This window comes from Protomyctophum parallelum, assembly GCF_964188405.1.
Source record: "Protomyctophum parallelum genome assembly, chromosome: 3".
NCBI lineage: Eukaryota > Metazoa > Chordata > Actinopteri > Myctophiformes > Myctophidae > Protomyctophum > Protomyctophum parallelum.
The window spans coordinates 1,135,155-1,147,654 of NC_139698.1; the positions used below are offsets into that span (position 1 = coordinate 1,135,155).

General features: G+C 43.3%; 1 protein-coding gene across 1 annotated transcript in view; it reads left to right on the top strand.

Annotated features, from left to right (window-relative positions):
• Positions 1-12,500, top strand: part of adam22 (ADAM metallopeptidase domain 22) — a gene marked incomplete at both ends in the record, with an annotated part of 172,867 nt that overhangs the window by 39,441 nt on the left and 120,926 nt on the right. Inside the window, 1 exon segment of the mRNA XM_083761268.1 lies at positions 10,370-10,433. Coding sequence (XP_083617394.1) covers positions 10,370-10,433 — 64 coding nt within the window.

The window sequence follows — 12,500 nt, forward strand, 5'->3', positions numbered from 1 at the left end:
CCTGGTCCAACGTTTCCAAAACAGGTCGGCGAGGTATTGTACCTGCCTCCATCTCCTCCTTGTATATTGGTCATCTTTGTGAAACAGCCCTGGGGGCATGATTGGGTTTGTTCTCAACTGGAGCAGATGATTTGGTGTGAGGGGTTCCAAATCGTTCGGGTCGTTTGTCACTGTTGTGATGGGCCTATCATTCATCACAGCCTCGACCTCGCACAAGATTGTGTGTAGAGCATCATCGTCCAGGATTTGTTCTTTCAGGACCGAATAGAGAATCTTTTTGACCAGTCGAATTAACCGCTCCCACACTCCACCGTGGTGAGGTCCTGAGGGAGGGTTGAATATCCAGTCAATTCCTTTTTTGAGCAGAGTTTTCTGTATTTTGTCGTTGTCCAGCGGTTTCACGGATTCCTCCAACTCCTTTTGTGCTGCAATGAAATTGGTACCATGATCTGACCTGATGGTTTTCACTGAGCCTCTGCGACAGATGAACCTACGAAGAGCATTAATGCATGCATCCGTATTCAGGTGACTGGCAACCTCCAGGTGAACAGCACGGCTTACTAGGCAAGTAAAGATTACTCCCCACCTCTTGACATGAACACGGCCACGTCTCACCTCGATGGGCCCAAAGTAGTCTATACCCACGTGGGTGAACGGGGGAAGATCAGGTGTTATGCGATCTAAGGGGAGATCGGCCATTTTCTGCTCACCGGCTTTGGCCTGTAGTCGTCTGCAGAAAACACAGTTTCTGATGATCTTCCTTGCTGAAGAATTTGCACCAGACAGCCAATACTTCTGGTGAAGTTTAGAGAGCATGTGCCCTCTTCCAGCATGTCCAACTTGTTGGTGAATGCGGTTCATTATCAATTTAGAGACATGAGAAAGTTTAGGTAGGATCATTGGATGTTTGATCTCAGTTGGCATAGCCATCCTCCTAATCCTTCCTCCCACTCTCAGAATTCCAGCGTCAATGACAGGGTCCAGCTTGTAAATGGAGCTTCCTTTACTGCACCGTTTTCTTCTCTCCAGTGAGGACATTTCCTCCTTGAAATGCTGTCTTTGCTCATAGCAAATAATGGCGTTTTCAGCATTTTCCAAGTCCTCCATTGAAAGTGCAGGGGTTGAAGCCATTTTCAACCGGAGCATCTGGTCCTTCAGTGACTTTACTTTGTGACTTGACCTGAGTGAGTAAGTCTCTTTCCTCTTCTGAGTCATCTCCAGAAGAAGTTTCCGTATTTTCATCATCCAGGCTACAGCTCTCTTCAGGCTGTGCCATGACGAGTAGTACTCAATGAGCTTGCTTGTTGGAGTTTTGTCTGTGATATTGGTGACAATACTGAAAATAATCGCTTCTTTCCTAACTTCAGGGTCCTCTGAGAGAACGGATCCAAACTCTGGAGTTCTTGGCCATTGTGCTTCAGATTTTCCCAGAAACTCTGGTCCTTGAAGCCATGTTTCAGAACTGAGGAAGGAGTCAATGTTCAGTCCTCGCGATGCATCATCAGCGGGATTTTGTTTGGTGTCGACAAACCTCCACTGGCTAACTTCTGACAGGTTATGGATCACTGCAATCCGGTTGGCCACAAAGGTGTGGAACCTCCTGGTCTTGTTTCGCAGATATTTCAACACAGACTGGCTGTCAGTCCAGAAGGTGGATGGCTGGAGCTCTATTTGGAGCTCTGATCGAAGCATTTTGTCCATCCTTACAGCCAGTGTCGCCGCAGTGAGTTCCAATCTGGGAATCGTTATCACTTTAAGAGGAGTGACTCTTGATTTCCCCATCACAAAGGCAATGTGAACTTCATCTTTGCTATTTGTGAGCCTCAGGTAACTTGCAGTTCCATAACCTTGTTCGCTTGCATCACTAAAGTGGTGCAATACTGCAGTTTCCACTTGACCAAAGTTTTTTGGTTTCACACATCTGTCCATTCGAAACCTGGACAGCTGGGCTAGATCTTTGAGCCATTGCTGCCATGGTTTTGACAGTTCCACTGGAACGACCTCATCCCATCCGTATTTGTCCTTACAGAGCTGCTGAAGGATTTGCTTCGCCTTCAAAATGAACGGTGCAAGAAGACCAAGGGGATCATACACCGAGCTGGTAGTAGAGAGTATTGACCTTCTGGTAAGGGTGCTGTTGTTAACGGCAACACGAAAACTGAATATCGTTAGCCTCATAGGATAAATGCATAAGTCATTTTTTATGATTTTCGGATAATAAGGAAAAACACATTTTCTCGCAAGTATGTAAGAGTTTTTAATGCAGATTTTTACAATGGTTTCCTGAGGGGTTAACAAAATGTTTTTTACAAAAAGATAAACATGAGAGTCATTCCATAACAAAAAAAAGTGACTTAGGCCATTTTCAAGAAAATAATCTGTGACTTAGGCATTTTTTAATACATGTCTACTAAACACCTGGGGGTCTATTAGAGTGATGTTAACTCCATACTAAACACCTGGGGGTCTATTAGAGTAATGTTAACTCCATACTAAACACCTGGGGGTCTATTAGAGTGATGTTAACTCCATACTAAACACCTGGGGGTCTATTAGAGTGATGTTAACTCCATACTAAACACCTGGGGGTCTATTAGAGTGATGTTACCATACTAAACACCTGGGGGTCTATTAGAGTAATGTTAACTCCATACTAAACACCTGGGGGTCTATTAGAGTAATGTTAACTCCATACTAAACACCTGGGGGTCTATTAGAGTGATGTTAACTCCATACTAAACACCTGGGGGTCTATTAGAGTGATGTTAACTCCATACTAAACACCTGGGGGTCTATTAGAGTGATGTTAACTCCATACTAAACACCTGGGGGTCTATTAGAGTGATGTTAACTCCATACTAAACACTTGGGGGTCTATTAGAGTAATGTTAACTCCATACTAAACACCTGGGGGTCTGTTAGAGTAATGTTAACTCCATACAGAACACCTGGGGGTCTATTAGAGTGATGTTAACTCCATACTAAACACCTGGGGGTCTATTAGAGTAATGTTAACTCCATACTAAACACCTGGGGGTCTGTTAGAGTAATGTTAACTCCATACAGAACACCTGGGGGTCTATTAGAGTGATGTTAACTCCATACTAAACACCTGGGGGTCTATTAGAGTAATGTTAACTCCATACTAAACACCTGGGGGTCTATTAGAGTAATGTTAACTCCATACTAAACACCTGGGGGTCTGTTAGAGTAATGTTAACTCCATACAGAACACCTGGGGGTCTATTAGAGTGATGTTAACTCCATACTAAACACCTGGGGGTCTGTTAGAGTAATGTTAACTCCATACAGAACACCTGGGGGTATATTAGAGTGATGTTAACTCCATACTAAACACCTGGGGGTCTGTTAGAGTAATGTTAACTCCATACAGAACACCTGGGGGTCTATTAGAGTAATGTTAACTCCATACAGAACACCTGGGGGTCTATTAGAGTGATGTTAACTCCATACTAAACACCTGGGGGTCTATTAGAGTAATGTTAACTCCATACTAAACACCTGGGGGTCTGTTAGAGTAATGTTAACTCCATACAGAACACCTGGGGGTCTATTAGAGTGATGTTAACTCCATACTAAACACCTGGGGGTCTATTAGAGTAATGTTAACTCCATACTAAACACCTTGGGGTCTGTTAGAGTAATGTTAACTCCATACAGAACACCTGGGGGTCTATTAGAGTGATGTTAACTCCATACTAAACACCTGGGGGTCTGTTAGAGTAATGTTAACTCCATACTAAACACCTGGGGGTCTGTTAGAGTAATGTTAACTCCATACAGAACACCTGGGGGTCTATTAGAGTGATGTTAACTCCATACTAAACACCTGGGGGTCTATTAGAGTGATGTTAACTCCATACTAAACACCTGGGGGTCTGTTAGAGTAATGTTAACTCCATACAGAACACCTGGGGGTCTATTAGAGTAATGTTAACTCCATACTAAACACCTGGGAGTCTGTTAGAGTAATGTTAACTCCATACTAAACACCTGGGGGTCTGTTAGAGTAATGTTAACTCCATACAGAACACCTGGGGGTCTATTAGAGTGATGTTAACTCCATACTAAACACCTGGGGGTCTATTAGAGTGATGTTAACTCCATACTAAACACCTGGGGGTCTATTAGAGTGATGTTAACTCCATACTAAACACCTGGGGGTCTATTAGAGTAATGTTAACTCCATACTAAACACCTGGGGGTCTATTAGAGTAATGTTAACTCCATACTAAACACCTGGGGGTCTATTAGAGTGATGTTAACTCCATACTAACCACCTGGGGGTCTGTTAGAGTAATGTTAACTCCATACTAAACACCTGGGGGTCTGTTAGAGTAATGTTAACTACATACTAAACACCTGGGGGTCTATTAGAGTGATGTTAACTCCATACAGAACACCTGGGGTCTATTAGAGTAATGTTAACTCCATACAGAACACCTGGGGGTCTATTAGAGTAATGTTAACTCCATACTAAACACCTGGGGGTCTATTAGAGTAATGTTAACTCCATACTAAACACCTGGGGGTCTGTTAGAGTAATGTTAACTCCATACTAAACACCTGGGGGTCTATTAGAGTAACTGTTGTTTGCTGTGTATGCAATGTAAAAATGCCCAAGTCACACAAAGTGAGTTAGGCGGCAACGTAAAAATGCTCAAATCACACAAGTGACTTAGGCAGATCATCATTTTTGAAGATTGTGAGCTTTGTGATTGGCTGAGGACATAGGCGATGATCCAGAACGATGCAGCAGCCCCAGGAGATCACCTGTATGCAGAAATCTCAATTTCGCCAAAAAATGACTTAGGCATTTATCCTATGAGGCTAACGATATGTCACTCTCAATGTCCCAGTACAGACCGAGGGCTCTTTCATTAGGCAGCTTCTCCCTGTCAAGATCCAAATTCTTGATTTGTTTTGCCTTGTCATCGTTAGGGATAGACGCCAGAACCTCTCGACTATTACTAACCCACTTGGTCAATTTGAATCCACCTAGAGAGCAGATTTGTCTCAGGTCTTTAACAAGCTGTATAGCGTGTTTCTCTGTCGCTACAGACTTGAGACAGTCATCAACGTAGAAATTTGATTTGACTGTGTCAGCTATTTCTGGATCGAATTTCTCACGGTTGTCATCTGCAGTCTTTTGCAAAGCAAAGTTGGCACAGGTCGGAGAAGATACAGCGCCGAAGAGATGAACTCTCATTCTGTACTCCTCCAAACTTTTGCTGGTGTCGCCATCTGGCCACCACAGAAATCTGAGCAGGTTTACGTCCTCTTCGTTAACACGCACTTGGTGAAACATGCCCTCAATATCTGCCATAACAGCGAAGGGTTCCTGCCGGAACCTGAGCAGGACACCAATGAGCGAGTTGGCTAGATCGGGGCCCTGAAGGAGAACCTTGTTGAGTGATGTACCTTTATAGGATGATGCACAGTCGAAGACCACACGGATAGTTTTCTTGCGTTTATGGTAGACACCATGGTGTGGTATGTACCACAGTTTGCCATTTTCCTGGTGTAGCTCTTCTGGTGGTACCTTTTCCGCATATCCTTTCCTGATGATGTCACTCATGAACTCCTTATACTCGGCTGCATAGACCTCATCCCTTTTTAATTTCTTTTTGAGGTACAATGCTCGTTGTTCAGCCATTTGGTAGTTGTTCGGCATGATGGTATTCCGATCATGCAGGGGCAAAGGTAAGTGGTAGTGACCGTCTTTGAGTGTAACAGAACTGGATGCAATCTGTGTGAACTTTCTGTCATCAACCGACATCTCCCTTTTCTCATCATACTCCTTCTCTGGGAAGTCATGAGCATATTGTTCTTTGAGAAGGTTCTCAATGCGAACAATTGAGATGCGATTCACTAAGGCCATAGGTTTCTCATCCACAGCAGTGGAAGCATGAAGTGGTCCATTCACCACCCATCCTAACAATGTCTTCACTGCGTAGGGGCCGTTCTTCTGACTGTTGATGATTTTCCATGGCTCCATAGCCTTTGGAGTATTCACTCCAATAAGAAGCTCCACATCAGCATCAATTTCTCTGACCTTGATCTCCTGCAGATAAAGCCATTCATCAAGATCCGTCTGGGTAAGTATGTTTCTTTTTGTAACAGGTATCTTGTCTTGGGTGTACAGTTTGGGCAATGTTAGGTATGTACCCCCTTCCATATTGCTTACTTCTAGGCCGGTCAGCTCGAAGCTTTTCACGGTTTTCTCTGTTCCCATAGTCTGCAGGAGAACCTCAGTTCTGCGTCCTTTAGCTTTAAGCTGCCTCATGAGCTTTTCTGTACAGAATGTATCTGTACTACCTGGGTCCAGGAAGGCGTAGGTGAGTATACTCCTATTTCCACTGCAAAGTTTCACGTGAACTGGCACTATAGGAAGTATGCAGTCTTTACCAGCCCCGGTTCTTTCACCCTCTTCAAGTGACACCAGAGCGATGGTGACAGACGATGCTTCCTCCTGCCTCACATGCTGTTCTGCCCTATTAGATTTGGCCATCTCTGGTTTGGCTCTATGCAGAATAGTAGGGTGTTTGCCCTCACAAATCTGACAGGTCATTCTTCGTCTACAATTACGGCCCAAATGTCCTACTCTTAAACATCCGAAGCATAGGCCCTTTTCTCTGAAAAACTGAACTTTAATTTCATGCTCCTGTGCATTCAGTTTCTGACATTCAGATAAAGGATGCTTGCCTGTACAGTAGAGACATGAGGAGTCGTATCCACCAGACAGCATGTTGCTTTTGCTGGGTGACTTTTCAGCTTTGTTGTCAGTTACTGCCACTGTAGTAGCAAAACTACTCCCCCTGCCTGTAGATCTGCTAGATTTAGACTCCACAGTAGTTCTGGGTCTTGAAGTCTTCACATTGGCAGGTGAGTCATTAATGTCACCGTAAAGCGGGTCTTGCAGTATACTAGCCTGCTTCTCCATAAATTTAACCAAGTTGGTCAATCTGGCTCTCCTATGAGTCCGTTCCAAAATGTCACAAGCTGTTGCTCTCCATTTTTCCCTTAATTTATAAGGCAGCTTGGACACAATCAGTTTCAGGCTAGAGTTCTTATCCAGCTCCTCTATATCCTCCAAATCTCTCATTGCATTACAGCAGCCTCTCAGATAAAGTGCATAATAGTGCAATGCATCTCCATCCTCTGATTTAATAGAGTTCCAATTCAGAGCTTTTTCCATATAGGCGCTTGCAATCTTCATGTCATCACCAAAATGCTTCTTTAACAGGGTTTTGGCCTGAATGTAGCCTTCGTTAGCATTCATGTGAAGACAGCTCCTAACCAATTCTTTGCAAGGCCCGGAGGTATATTGTTCCAAGTAATATAGCCTATCTTGGCGGCTTTTTGTTTTTTCCTCAATACAATGTTCAAATGACCTCATAAATGCCTGGTAATTTAGAGGGTCGCCATTGAAAACTGGGATTTCTATAGAGGGAAGTGATGTCATTTTTTGCTGAACAATCAGCAAATCAGCAATCTCATTTTGCCTCTGAATTACAGTCAAGAAGTTGTCATTGTTTGACACTCCAGTTCCTGTCCCAAATCCCATTGGTTGCTGCTGTTGGGTCCTGTGAGTTGCTACTGGTGGTTCTGGTGGGCCTGGGCCACGGTTTGACATTCCTTGAAATTTTGTTTTTTGTCTGGCTCCAGGTGAATAAATTGTTGCATTTGCATTTTTGGTTTTACTTTCCAAATACTCATTCATGGCATCATGTGATTTTGACTGTGGCATTTGTGGTTGTGATTTAAGCAGTTCTGATGGTGGTTGTGAACTGGATTCAAAATCCGCCAGGACTTTTAATTTGGCATCAGATTCAGCCAGGCTGATCTCCAGTTCCATTGTTTCCATTCTGGCTCGCAGAGCCTGCTTTTCTTTTAACATTGATGCCCTTATAAGGAGTGCAGCCTTCTCTGACTCAGCCCTGAGTCGGGCTGACTTGACTGACGAAGTGGTAGATTTATTTGATTTTGCTTTTGATCGTTTTGACTCATTTGACACATTTGAGGCGCTGTCATGGGGTTCCACAGTCATTTGTTGTTTTTGTTCATTTACCCACATGTCAACTTCATGCAAGAACTCGTGAAACAAGTTTAGTTTTGGTTCATACCATGCATCATTATCATCCTTCTTTGTCTCGTCAGACAGGAGATTTTGAACCAACCCATGATAGTGAATGAATTCATCCAGTGACATTTTAAATGAGGCAACATCATATTGAACCTCTTTCACATTTCCACCCGGTACGAGCAAAGTTTGAACCTCTCTCATTTTACGAGTGCAAACACCAAGTTTCCCTCTGCGCGTTCCACTTAGTGATTTAACATCATCCTCCGCTGCGGCGGGGTCAACAGAAACCACCTCCTCTTCCATTGTTAGATATAACGTTCTCCACACAGTTTGAGTTTGATCAAAGACTTTATTTGAGAACCTCCCTTTGATTTGTCAGTTGTATGCAAAGCATTCCTTCATTTCATTTAATTTCAATTCAATTCATTTCATTTCAATTCATTTCATTTTGCTTTTCATTTAGTTTCATTTCAAAGCATCCATTTTATTATTTCCCAACATCAGCGCAGCATTTATTTTTCGTTCCAATTAATTTCAGCGCATCCATTTCACAACAGCGCATCAGCGCGCAACATTTGCTTTTCGTTTAATTCACTCCAATAAAGCAACAGCGCATCGGCGCGACATTTCATTCATAATTTTGAGCAGCAGCTCCTTTGTTTGGCTTTTATAGCCTTGGGCTAGGCTACTACTCACGGCCCGTTGGGGAAACAACTTCAAGTCCAAGGTGAGGTTTGTCGTCAATGTCGCCGTTTCCAAGCCGCTTGTAGTTGTGAAATGTTGCCGTCCTTTACTACCGCACCATGCGGAGTTTGTTGACTAATATCGTGGCCTTTCTTAACAAACAAATAAAGCCACTGTTTTGTCGGGGTGGTGTTGCAGTCTATTGTTGCTGTATAACTCGCGTCGCCTCTCCTCTTGATTCAAATACTCGCGGAGATCGGATTGTTTTGTCAGAACAAATCATATTTATTTCTCCGTCACATAACATAAACTTGTATTCAAATAAAACAATAAAGAGCCTGTGAGCGCGGTCAACAAACTGTGAGCTTCCCCGTCTATGTCACATTCTCCCAGCAGGGAGTCACCTATATGTCATCAGGTCCCTAGCACCTACAAATCCTCTCTCAAAAGGGGAGGGGAAACCTCCATTCAGCATGTCAAATCCATAGCATAATTATAATAATTAAATAACCACAAAAACATAGTTCATAGAGCAGGCAATAATAAATCTGAATAAATACAAATAATCATAAATAGAAAATGGCTCTAACAGAGAGAGAGAGATGGAGAGAGAGAGAGACAGAGAGAGAGAGAGAGAGAGAGAGAGAGGGATGAGAGAGAGGGATGAGAGAGAGAGAGGGATGAGAGAGGAGGAGTGAATGTTTATCGGGGTTTAAAAAAAAAGTCCATTGACATTCCACAGCTGAAGGTGAGAGAGATACGTGTGTGTGTGTGTGTGTGTGTGTGTGTGTGTGTGTGTGTGTGTGTGTGTGTGTGCGTGTGTGCGTGTGTGTACTGAAGGTGTGTGGATTTAATCTCTAAAAGCTTCTGATGAAGTTAATTAATGGCTGTCTGTACGCACACACGCACGTACGCACGCACGCACGCACGCACGCACGCAGTCAGGGACATTCAGACATTCAGACTTGTCACAAGTCTCTTGTAAACAGACACTTAAAATCTGTTATGCACTGTCTGCCACCTTCACCTGTGTGAGTGTGAGTGTGTGTGTGTGTGTGTGTGTGTGTGTGTGTGTGTGTGTGTGTGTGTGTGTGTGTGTGTGTGTGTGTGTGTGTGTGTGTGTGTGTGTGTGTGTGTGTCTTCCGCCGTAGCCTGAAAACCCACCTGTTCAGACTCCATCATGGCCCATAGCACTTACCCTAACCCCTTAGATAGCATTTCTGTAGACTTAGATAGCATTTGATACAGACTTATAACATGTTATGTAGACAGCACTATAATTGCATTGTATGTAGTCATAGCACGTCATAGTACATATGCATAGCATAGTGCTATTTGTTCTTGCTTAATGTAAATCGCTCTGGATTAAGAGCGTCTGCTAAATGCCTAAATTGTAAATTGTGTGTGTGTGTGTGTGTGTGTGTGTCTGACTGACAGGTATGTCGTTAAATTAAAAGAAGAACACATTAATATTGTATGAGTTTATTTTATTTTATAAACTATTTTGGTCTGTTCTCTAACACCCGCCCCTCTCTCTCTCTCTCTCTCTCTCTCTCTCTCTCTCTCTCGTTCGTCCAGTGGGATGTTCTTTGATGGGAATCACACCTACATGATAGAGCCAGGAGGAAATACGGGCGGTGATGTGAGTAATGCATCCTATAGTCTCTCTCTCTCTCTCTCTCTCTCTCTCTCTCTCTCTCTCTCTCTCTCTCTCTCTCTCTCTCTCTCCAATTCAATTCAAAGGATCTTTATTGGCATGAGAAAACGGTACGTTTACATTGCCAAAGCAGAAGTGGAACAAGACAATCAAGATAAGATGTATTTACAAATACATATTGGATATAAATAGGAATTAAATAAAGGTGTAAACAGGGCTGTGTTACGTTGACACTTTAGACCATCCTGTGAAACTATAAAAAGATTAGAGATAATATACAATATACATCCATATTTGATAAACACACAATGGTTTGTATTTCTTAAGGTGCTTGTATTTCATTTGACATCCTTCTCCTGTCACAGCTGCTCACAGATCTCGCTGCTGTGTTTACGTTGTTGTAAATGGTAAATGTATGTATAGCGCCTTTATCCAAGGCGCTTTACATAGACTGTGCATTGCATTCACCCATTCATACACCTTTACATAGATTGTGCATTACATTCACCCATTCACACACCTTTACATAGATTGTGCATTACATTCACCCATTCACACACCTTTACATAGATTGTGCATTACATTCACCCATTCACACACCTTTACATAGATTGTGCATTACATTCACCCATTCACACACCTTTACATAGATTGTGCATTACATTCACCCATTCACACACCTTTACATAGATTGTGCATTACATTCACCCATTCACACACCTTTACATAGATGGTGCATTACATTCACCCATTCACACACCTTTACATAGATTGTGCATTACATTCACCCATTCACACACCTTTACATAGATTGTGCATTACATTCACACATTCACACACACACACACACACACACACACACACACACACACACACACACACACACACACACACACACACACACACACACACACACATTCATACACCTTTACATAGATTGTGCATTACATTCACCCATTCATACACACATTCACACAGCTTAAATGACTACACTGTAAACCGCTCTGGATCCAGAGCGTCTGATATGATGACTACACTGTAAACCGCTCTGGATCCAGAGCGTCTGATATGATGACTACACTGTAAACCGCTCTGGATCCAGAGCGTCTGATATGATGACTACACTGTAAACCGCTCTGGATCCAGAGCGTCTGATAAGATGACTACACTGTAAACCGCTCTGGATCCAGAGCGTCTGATAAGATGACTACACTGTAAACCGCTCTGGATCCAGAGCGTCTGATATGATGACTACACTGTAAACCGCTCTGGATTCAGAGCGTCTGATATGATGACTACACTGTAAACCGCTCTGGATCCAGAGCGTCTGATATGATGACTACACTGTAAACCGCTCTGGATCCAGAGCGTCTGATAAGATGACTACACTGTAAACCGCTCTGGATCCAGAGCGTCTGATAAGATGACTACACTGTAAACCGCTCTGGATTCAGAGCGTCTGATAAGATGACTACACTGTAAACCGCTCTGGATCCAGAGCGTCTGATAAGATGACTACACTGTAAACCGCTCTGGATCCAGAGCGTCTGATAAGATGACTACACTGTAAACCGCTCTGGATCCAGAGCGTCTGATATGATGACTACACTGTAAACCGCTCTGGATTCAGAGCGTCTGATAAGATGACTACACTGTAAACCGCTCTGGATCCAGAGCGTCTGATAAGATGACTACACTGTAAACCGCTCTGGATCCAGAGCGTCTGATAAGATGACTACACTGTAAACCGCTCTGGATTCAGAGCGTCTGATAAGATGACTACACTGTAAACCGCTCTGGATTCAGAGCGTCTGATAAGATGACTACACTGTAAACCGCTCTGGATTCAGAGCGTCTGATCAGATGACTACACTGTAAACCGCTCTGGATTCAGAGCGTCCGATAAGATGACTACACTGTAAACCGATCTGGAGACGAGACCTTCATGTTATGACGACGAAACTGGAAGTCGACACATGCTGTGGGCTGCTAGGGCTTCTGGGAAATTGAGGCCAATGCAAATGGACGGGGTACAACGCCTCATGGAGGCGG